This window comes from Nerophis lumbriciformis, linkage group LG11 (genome assembly GCF_033978685.3).
Source record: "Nerophis lumbriciformis linkage group LG11, RoL_Nlum_v2.1, whole genome shotgun sequence".
NCBI lineage: Eukaryota > Metazoa > Chordata > Actinopteri > Syngnathiformes > Syngnathidae > Nerophis > Nerophis lumbriciformis.
Genome location: NC_084558.2, coordinates 24,764,587 through 24,775,379, shown reverse-complemented (window position 1 = coordinate 24,775,379; position 10,793 = coordinate 24,764,587). Strand labels below are relative to the sequence as shown.

Sequence of the window (10,793 nt, the reverse complement as noted above, 5' to 3'; positions counted from 1 at the left end):
CTCACATTCACACACAAGGGCCATTAGTGTTACCAATCAACTTATCGCTTTACAAAATATACTGGTATTAACTATAATACCGGTATACGGTCTAATATTGTTGTGAGGACCCGGAGTACTTATTGTAATATTTGGTGTGAAACAAAACATTAATACGGGGAAACGGAACCAAATGTTTTAGCGCGCGCCGCGCACGCCGGAGTTCTATGGTTGAAGGAACTTCCGCTCCTTCGCCGTATAGATGTCGGAAAAAGGAACGTCTTTGGTGCGTCATTCCATTCCATTTAGCTGCTTCTCAGGTTGGTGCACAGTGATAATCACACAAATGTCTATTTTCATTAATAGGAACGTTTTAAGACAAGTTTGACGAGCATTAAGATTTACGATTTGACAGGGATAATTATTTCTTTCTTTCTTTCTTTGGTTTATTTCGAACATAAACACTTACAACATAATACATCACACAATTTCATATTATTTCACTTTACATCATGTCCGAAAAGGAGTAGGAAGAAGCAAATCTTATTTAATCTTACCCCTTTCCCACTTCAGAGCGTTTACAAATATATACATGTAGCAGGTATATAATATATTTGTTATGCATTCCACCAAAATTCCCTCATGTTTTATTTGATTGCTCTATTGTATTCATTGTCACTTTTATTTTGTATTTTTTTCAGCAAATAGTTCGTTTTGGGAGCATTTGTCATTTTATTTTGAAGTCCCACCTTCTTCCGGTAGTGACGTTGTCGTCCTCACTTGCTGTTGAGACATGCCTTGAGGAGGTGAGCGTTTTTCCCTGCTCTCCTGTTTTAAAGAGAATGTAACTGTGGAACGAGGTTATAAGTTACTCTTGTGCTGCTAATGTTGCTGACATGTTCATGTACACTTGTTTTGCTCAGAGTTTGAGTGTTTTAGCAAACGTTTTGCTAGTGTACTGTTCGGTAGCACTTCTCACTCACACACGGTGGCTGCGGCACTTCATTGAAGTTTTCCCTCCGTTTTAGACAGGTGTGCTGCAGACTCGTGTGTTAATGCTGCCGCATTATTTCCTCTATACTTCATACAGGTATGTTTCTGTTGCTCCCAAAACTTTATTCTATTTTTCTGTACTGTTTTAATTTATTGTTTATTTTGCTATTGTATAAAATATTTGACGGTGGTGTATTAATTTTCAGTGTATTTGTAATTGTGATGTATAGGTTTTGCGACATTTGTGGATGTTTTATATAGCATTTCTGGTCATTTAAACGCACTTGCTGTTGAGACATGCCGTGAGGAGCAATAAATACGCCACCTGTTTCAGCTAAAGGCAACCACCGAGTCCCCTTGTCTTCCAAGCAATACGCAACGCACTCGATCCTGCTACATACATTCATTACTGACTCTTTTTTTTTTTTTTTTTTTTTATACAGCAAAAAAGACATCCGTGAATGAGTAATACAGTAGTTTTGTAATATATAATTAAGTCGGTCATGATACACATACTGAGATGAAGAATACCTTATTTTCAATCAGGTTGGAAGTGTTTCTCATAAGTATTCTTCTTTGTACTTTGTAAGCACTATTAATTTGAACAACCTCTTAAACTGGATCATATCAGTACATTGTTTAATTTCTTTACTTAATCCATTCCATCATTTAATTCCACATACTAATATGCTAAAGGTTCTAAGTGTTGTACGTGCATACACATGTTTTCAATTAGATTTTCCTTTAAGGTTATATTTCTCCTCTTTAATTGAGAAGAATTGTTGTACATTCCTTGGTAGCAGGTTGTAGTTTGCTTTGTACATCATTTTAGCTGTTTGCAATTTTACCAAATCATTTAACTTTAATATTTTTGACTCGATAAAGTGTTTGTATGTTCTCTATATCCAACATTATGTATTATTCTAATTGATCTTTTTTGTAACACCGTTAGTGAATGTAGCGCACATTTGTAGTTATTTCCCCATATTTCTGCACAATAACTCAGATATGGTAACACTAGCGACCAGTAGAGAATATGAAGTGGTTTTTGGCCCAGGACGTATTTTGCTTTATTCATTAGTGAAATGTTTCTTGCCACCTTATGTTGTATATGAGATTTCTAGTTCATTTTATCATCTATTAATACTCCCAAAAATCAGGTTTCTTTTACCCTTTCAATATCTACTCCGTCTATTTGTGTTCGTGTATGATGCTCTTTTCTACTGTTACCAAATAGCATTATTTTAGTTTTACTGAGATTCAAAGATAGTCTGAATTCAAAATGGGTTGTTCTTGTATTTGATCAAAAACTAGTATATTGAAATTACACTGCATTTTACTTTTAGCAGAATTATTATTGAAATAATGTTGTTCTTTTTAGATCAGATATAAATAGTACTTTTTAGGGAATCATTTTCAAAAAACAAAAGTAACAGACTTGAATAAAATACTTCTGTTAACAAAAATGTAATATTGCACATTGCATGCAAATGATCTCCAACATTGAGATTAATAGTGAAAACTTAAAACTTATGTCTTTAATAGAATTAATAAAATATAGTATTATACCATCCATCCATTTTCTACCGCTTGTCCCTTTCGGGGTCTCGGGGGGTGCTGGAGCCTATCTCAGCTGTATTCGGGCAAAAGGCGGGGTACACCCTGCACAAGTCGCTGCCTCATCGCAGGGCCAATATAGTATTATACATTGTATGCAAATAAATAAGCAAAATATGAAGAAGTCTATAGTTTTAGAAAGTCAAGTGATTAAACGCATGCTTTTTTTTTCATTCACCCATCTTAGTGGTGGTAAATTATTTTAATTAATTATAGTGTCTTGCTTCATAACAAAAAAATTAATTGAATTACTAAAGAAATTACTTTTTCATTAACTGAATTATATTACGAGGGAAAACAATTCATGTGTTACTTAAAAAATATATCTAATGGCTGGCTTATGTATTTGAGATATGTACCAAATTTGGGTAGAGGGTGTGTGAGTCACTACGTTTACATGCACTAAATTAGTCTGGTGTCTCAAATAGTACGTTTTTTTGTATTTTCACACGTGCGTGTGAAGTCCAAGTGTCCATGCACTTTCTCTAATGCGACTATTGGTCATACGTCATGTGCCTCTCGTAAACTGGGGGAGGGGCTTAGTTTATTCAACATGTACACAAGTAGCATTATATACTGTTGACTTTGTTTATTCATCATGATGCATTAAAATGCACGGCATAATCAAATATTATTTTCCAGGGTTAATGTACACAGTAACATTCTAATCCCAATGATGATCAGATTAAATAAATGTTGTCCAAGTATACATGGTTAAAGACACTTAATGAGGACGCGATAATTCACCCCCTTCTTTTCATTCCGCTATGCTACAAACACACATAGCTGCTGAAAGCGACGAAAAGCGTGAATGCTCTTGAAGCATGCACATGACGATTTATCGATGCAGGAAAACTTAGACCTAATTTTTATTTGTCTTTTAGTTGTCTTATCGAATATCGGCCCAGGCCTAATTGTGAGCGAACCCACATGAAGTAAACGTACGTGTAAGAATAATGTTAACCACCATAATATCTGTTTTTAAAGTAGCAGTAGAGTGGAAAAACAAGTTGCCTCTATACTGAAGCTATTATCACATATTTCTGATTTATGAAGCCAAAAGACTTCCAAAGTTTGCAAATAAATATATTTGACCAAAATGGTATCAATCTCACAGAGATTCCTGAGCCATTTTGAGAGTTAATGAGGAAGCCTCGCTAGACGCTATAGCAATAGATATATTTACTCTATTTTGAGTCAGTCATATTTATTGTAATTTTTCAACATGTGTTGGACATGCAGGAAAATCTGAACCATGGTGTAAGCTAACTGAAAAATAGTTACCGTATTTTCCGCACTATAAGCCGCCCTGGGTTATTAGCCGCACCTTCAATGAATGGCATATTTCAAAACTTTGTTCACCTATAAGCCGCCCCGGGTTATAAGCCGCGCCTACACTGCGCTAAAGGGAATGTCAAAAAAACAGTCAGATAGGTCAGTCAAACTTTAATAATATATTACAAACCAGCGTTCTAACAACTCTGTTCACCCCCAAAATGTAATGTGCAAATGTGCAATCACAAAAATAGTAACACTCAAATTAGTGCAGAGCAATAGCAACATCAATAACTCAACGTTGCTTGAACGTTAATGTCACACAACACACAAAATAAACATTTAAAGCCCACTTTCTGAAGTTATTCCTCATCCATAAATCCCTCGAATTCTTCTTCAGTGTCTGAATTAAAAAGTTGGGCGAATACGGCATCCAAAATGGCCGGCTCCGTCTCGTCGAAGTCATCAGAGTCAGTGTTGCTGTTGTTGTCCAGCAGTTCCGTGAATGCTGCCTTCCGGAAAGCTCGGACCACAGTTGAGACCGATATATCCGCCCAGGCATTTACAATCCACTGGCAGATGTTGGCGTATGTTGTCCGGCGCTGTCTCCCTGTCTTAGTGGCGCAGGTCATCTTGTTGCTTCCTCTACCTACGCACCATTGATTCATTTATGTTCAATTCTCTCGCTGCTGCTCTATTTCCGTGTTCTACTGCGTGACTTATTGCCTTGAGTTTGAATTCTGCCTTGTACGCGTGTCTCTTTAATAGGAGCCATTTTGTGGTCTTTACAGATGTAAACACACAAATGAAATGAAACGTAATATCCGCGCGCTTCTTCTTCTATGGGGGCGGGTGCTTACCTTGGCGGTTGCTTACCGTAGAAGAAGAAGCGCTTCCTCTTCTACGGGGAAAAAAGATGGCGGCTGTTTACCGTAGTTGCGAGACCTAAACTTTATGAAAATTAATATTAATATTAATCCATATATAAGGCGCACCGGGTTATAAGCCGCACTGTCAGCTTTTGAGAACATTTGTGGTTTTTAGGTGCGGCTTATAGTGCGGAAAATACGGTAGTTTTTTTAATGTTATAATTAAAATATAAAAGAAAAATAGGAGAAGAAAATGTATAAATTACCGTTGTCAATGGTACCTCCTACTGTAAAAAGGGCCAGAGTATTCTGGGAAGGACTCCAGGCCTTAAACTTGACGGATGATGGTCCAGAATCGCTTTAAAGCGGTCTGAAAGTAGTTTTCCTTGGCTTCCCTGAAATCCTCCCATGTCCGACTTTTTGCCTTTGCGGTCGCCAAAGCCACACGCCGTTTGGCCTGCTGGTACCTGTCCGCTGCCTCCGGAGTCCCATGAGCCAGAAGTACTTGGTAGGACTCCTTCTTCAGTGTGACCGCATCCCTTATGGGTCCTGGGCTCTAACCACCTTACGGCCGGCCGCCTTAAACAATAGAGGCACGAAACATGGTCCACTCGGATTTAATGTCAAGTGCCTCCCTCATGACATGTTTCAAGTTCTTCCGGATGTGGGAATTGAAACTCGCTCTGACAGTAGATTCTGCTAAACATTCCTAGCAGACCCTCACAGTGCGTTTGGGCCTGTCAGGTCTGACCGGCATCCTCCCCAACATCGGAACCAACTCACCACTAGGTGGTGATCGGTAGAAAGCTCCGCCCTTCTTTTCACCCGAGTGTCTAAAACATGCAACCGCAAATCCAATGACGCAACCACAAAGTCGATCATCAAACTGTGTCCGAGGCTGTCCTGGTGCCAAGTGTAGGTATGGACACTCTTATGTTTGAACATGCTGTTCGTTATAGACCGTCTGTGACGTCCACAAAAGTCCAATAACAAAACACTGTCATTCAGATCAGGGCGGCTGTTTCTCCCAAACATGCCTCTCTAGGTTTCATTGTCATTGCCAATGTGAGCGTTAAAGTCCCTCAGCAGAACAAGGGAATCACCTAGGGCAGCACTCTCCAGTTCTCTCTCGAGCGAATCCAAAAGGGCAGGTAGTCTGAACTGTTGTTTGGTCCGTAAGCACAGACAACGGTATACCCACCCGAAGGCAGAGTGAAGCTACCCTGTCGTCTACTGGGTTAAACTGGAATGTACAGGCTCTGAGCCACAGGGCAACATGTATTGCCTCCCCCGCCCGTCGCCTTTCACTGCTTGTAACGCCAGAGTTGAGAGTCCAGCCCCTCTCGAGAGGACTAGTTCCAGAGCCCTTGTGCGTCGAAATGAGTCCAACTAGATTCAGCCGTCCCAGGAGCAAGATTCTGTCACTGAGAATCAGACCGCCAAGGGCCCTGTCTTTAGCTGTAGCCCAGTCCACATTTCACCCGACCTTTATGGCCCCTTCTATGAGTGGTGAGCCCATTGGAGGGGGGACCCACGTTGCCCCTTCGAGCTGTGCCCAGCCAGGCACCATGGGCCTTGAGACACCCTATGTGTACATTATATTTAAAATCAATATAATGATATATTACATGTAAAATCATGTGTACCTCATATTTAAAATCAATACAGTGATATATTAAATGTACGATCATGTGTCGTGTGTACTTTGTTTAAAATCAGTATAGTGATATTGTTGCTGCTTCAACTGCATTTTTTTCCTTAAAAGTCTTCTTAATATGTGTACATTGCACAATCTATCCGTGAACACACTGTCTCTGAAAGGGGATTGGCGAAGAATGAGGAAGTGTTGTTGTGTGTCTGGGAGTGAAGTAGACAGGAGTGTGTGCACGAGAGGAAATACATGTTAGAATTGGAATAAGCAAAAGATTGGCAATAACAATTAAGAAAAGCGTCTGACATTGTGTGACTTCTTTTGGAGGCTACATCACGTTATATTTAACTTGCAAATTTAAAAAAACCCTCATTTTTAAAGTGTGTCGGCTTTTACTTTGCTGTGGCGGGCCGTCACAATCAATTATATTAAGGGGCAACCCTGCAGGTGAGAGACATTTATAATCTAGAATTGACTTTTACCAATTTAAAGGCGATCAAGAAGCACCATCTTTCCAGTTCAGTCGGCTATGTCAACACTGTAGCTCACTAGCTGTACAAGCTAGCTAGCTCTCTGTGATCATGGCTAAAAGTAGTTTGTCTGCATAAGTGCTTAGAATAACAATATTGCTAACACATGGTTAATATTCAGGTCTCAAGATGTAAATGGAGTATTGTTGGCGTTTTTTGGATGCGTTTTAACAGGCAGAATGGATAACTCCAATTAACTGCATTGCTATCCACGTAGAAAGAGCCGATTGTTACAAATTAGAATGCAAAAAAAATGATCAAATGTATTCTTGTTTCTCATAAGGATTATTAATGATTAGGGCTGCAACTAACGATTAATTTGATAATCGATTAATCTGTCGATTATTATTTCGATTAATAATCGGATAAAAGAGACAAACTACATTTTTATCCTTTCCGGTATTTTATTGAAAAAAAAACAGCATACTGGCACCATGTTCTTTCAACTTGCCAAATAAAACAAGGAAAATGTTACAAAAATGCACACTTTTGACAACCTTGCTATAGATAATAACAAATTAAATCGATAAATCTATCGATAAAAAGCAGAGCCTGACGACGCATGCGCGTTTATCACAACTCTCTCGCTCTCTCTGTCTCTCCCCCTCCCTCACGAATGCTGCTGCGCGCACAACTTGTTGTGTTTTTAACCTTCTTAACCCTGAACGTGCATTGAAAATACACGCAACCCTAACTCAAAATGCCGGACATTTGAGGCATATAAGAAACACCGCCCGACACCCCCAGCAAAAGAGGACTTGTCCGGTGAAAAGAGGACCGGACCGAGCTCGGTCACTGCTAGCATGCTATCACCGGACATGTCCTCTTTTGCCAGCATGCTAGCAGCTAACGGGCTAGGATAGACTGACCATACGTCCTCTTTTCACCAGACATGTCCTCTTTTGCGGAGCTGTCATAAATGCCTCAAATGTCCGGCATTTTGAGTATTGTTTACACAACGTGCAGTACGCTACTTAATATGTCCGTGTGGAAACTCGTCCGGCGCACCGAAACGAAAACCCCGTACCGAAACGGTTCGATACAAATACACGTACCGTTACACCCCTATTATTTTGATTATTGTTTCTCAGCTGTTTGTAAATGTCGCAGTTTATAAATAAAAGTTAAAAAAATAAAATAAAAAAAACGTAGCCTGTGCGCATGCGCGTAGCATAGATCCAACGACTCGATGACTAAATTAATCGCCAACTATTTTTTAATCGATTTAATCGATTAGTTGTTACAGCCCTATTAATGATGGACAAAATTAAAAAAACATAAGTTCAGTTCCCCTTTGAAATAGCACAGAGCTGATGCAAACAGGTCCCACTTCAGTAGAGCCATTACAACATACAGCAACAAAAGTAAAACACATGTTGAACTTGTAAATGTGGCAAATATAAACATTGATTTGTTACATCTATTATCTTAAACCACTATTACAAACAGTCTAGCCAGGCTTCAGGATTCTGAAAAGTAGGTTTTAATTTTTTAGTCCTGTTTTATGTTCTGCTTCTGGTGTACAAGCAGCTGTCATATTTGCATGTAAGGTTTTACTGCTGGTGTTACTTTGTCTTTTTTCATGACTCATTTTATTGCTTCTGTGATTCCCTGATGTACGGTATGGTTATGACATCTTGAATGTCTGCGTGGTGACTGATGAGATCTTCAAAGACTTTATCAGAACATATGCAGGACAATGTCTCATGTGACTGAGTAAGGCTGGATGTTTCTAAAGCATGTTTTTCTGCTTATGTCCTGCAGACATCTGTGAAGAACATCTTCTCCTTGAGCAGTAATAGTAGACCTCAAGGATGGAGCAGGATGAGTCCCAGCCCCTCTATATAAAAGTGAAAGAAGAGGAGCCCTCACAAATAAAAGAGGAAGAGGAGGAGGCACAGTACCGCCATATTAAAGGGGAAGAGGAGGAGCCAAAGCAGCCCCACATTAAAGAGGAGGATGAGCCACATACATTTGACATTAAGGAGGAAAAGGAGTCACAGCCCTCCTTCACAGTACAGAGAAAGAGGAGTCATAGCTCCGCTCACATTAAAGAAGAAGAGGAGGAACACAGCATCAGTCAGGAGGGAGAGCATGTTGAAGGACTGGAGGAGGTTCATGTCACCAAGATGCCAGTGACTGGTGTGATTGTGAAGAGTGAAGATGATGAAGTCAAAAGTGAAAGTGTGGAGAAGAGAGAGGTGGATCCTTCAAGCAGCAGCTCAACTCAACACATGACAACAGAAGACCACTGTGGAGGATCACAAGCAGACAAGCTCTTAGCTCCACTATCAGATAGTGACGACACAACGTCACACTCTCCTGACACTGATGATGAAGACTCTAAAGCTGATAAGACATGTCCCACTGACAACACACGCTTTAAATGTTCTTACTGTGACAAAACTTTCAATCACAATTGTCGTCTGAAAACACACATGAGAACACACACTGGAGAAAAACCTTTTTCCTGTTCAATCTGTGCTAAAGATTTTACTAAAAAATACAATTTGAAAACACACATGGTAACACACACTGCAAAAAAACCTTTTTCGTGCACAGAATGTAGTAAGGGTTTTGCTCGTAAATGTATGCTGAAAGAACACATGAGAATACACACTGGAGAAAAACCTTTTTCTTGTTCAATGTGCGGTAAAGATTTTACTCTAAGGCAACATTTGAAAACACACATGACAAGGCACACTGGAGAAAACCCCTTTTCCTGCTCAGTATGTGGTAAAGGTTTTACACGATCTAATGATTTGAAAAGACACATGAGAATACACACTGGAGAAAAACCTTTTTCTTGTTCAATGTGCGGTCAAGATTTTACTTTAAGGCAATATTTGAAAACACACATGACAAGGCACACTGAAGAAAACACCTTTTCCTGCTCAGTATGTGGTAAAGGTTTTAAACGAGCTAATCATTTGAAAAGACACATGAGAATACATGCTGGACAAAAACCTTTTTCTTGTTCAGTATGTGGTAAAAGTTTTACACGAACTTGGGATTTAAAGATACACATGAGGATACATACTGGAGAAAAACCTTTTTCCTGTTCAATCTGCGGTAAAGGTTTTACACGGATTAGTGATATGAAAACACACAAGAAAATACACACTGGTGAAAAAACTTTTTCTTGTTCAATCTGTAACAGAGGTTTTACACAAACTGACTATTTTAAAATACATATGAGAACACACTAGTGAAAAGCCTTATACATGTCTAAACTGCAACAAGAGCTTTTGTCAACAAAGAACCCTAGTAGTACACATGAGAACACACACTGGAGAGAAATCGTTGAGTTGCAGTGTGTGTGGGGAAAGATTCTCTTACGAGTACCAGTGTAAGAAACACGTGTGCTGGTGAGAACAGCAGCAGCAAATTAAGCTGCACGATTTGAAATAAACTTACAGAACTTGTGTAACAACATTAGCACATACACTATATTTCCAAAAGAATTTGGAAGAATGATCGAAAATTCCTATAAACATACTCTGCAACCTTGTGAACAGCCTTCCCAGAAGAGTTGAAGCTGTAATAGCTCCAATAGCTGGACGGACATCATAATGAACCCTATGGGTTAGGAATGGGATGGCACTTCAACTTCATATGTGAGTCAGGGCAGGTGGCCAAATACTTTTGGCTATATAGTGTATTTGTTGATATGCTTCTGACATTTTTAGGTTACATTTTTTTTGGTGTTTTCATTCCAGTTAAGTATATGTATTAATATAAGCTCTGTTTCTTCCTACTCCTTTTCAGACATGTTGGAATGTGAAATAGTAGACATGTGATGTATACACTGTAATTGTATGCATGTTGAAAATAAACTAATGCAAAAGTCAGCAGCATAAAGAGGAGTCATTTCAAATG

General features: G+C 39.2%; 1 protein-coding gene across 1 annotated transcript; it reads left to right on the top strand.

Moving 5' to 3' along the window:
- Window positions 1–261: 261 nt before the first annotated feature.
- Window positions 262–10,270, top strand: LOC133610602 (uncharacterized). Its single transcript, XM_061967018.2, has 4 exons — window positions 262–299; window positions 681–785; window positions 1,008–1,069; window positions 8,679–10,270. The coding sequence occupies exon 4, from the start codon at window positions 8,729–8,731 to the stop codon at window positions 10,121–10,123; it is 1,395 nt and encodes a 464-aa protein (XP_061823002.2). The 5' UTR covers window positions 262–299; window positions 681–785; window positions 1,008–1,069; window positions 8,679–8,728; the 3' UTR covers window positions 10,124–10,270.
- Window positions 10,271–10,793: the final 523 nt, after the last annotated feature.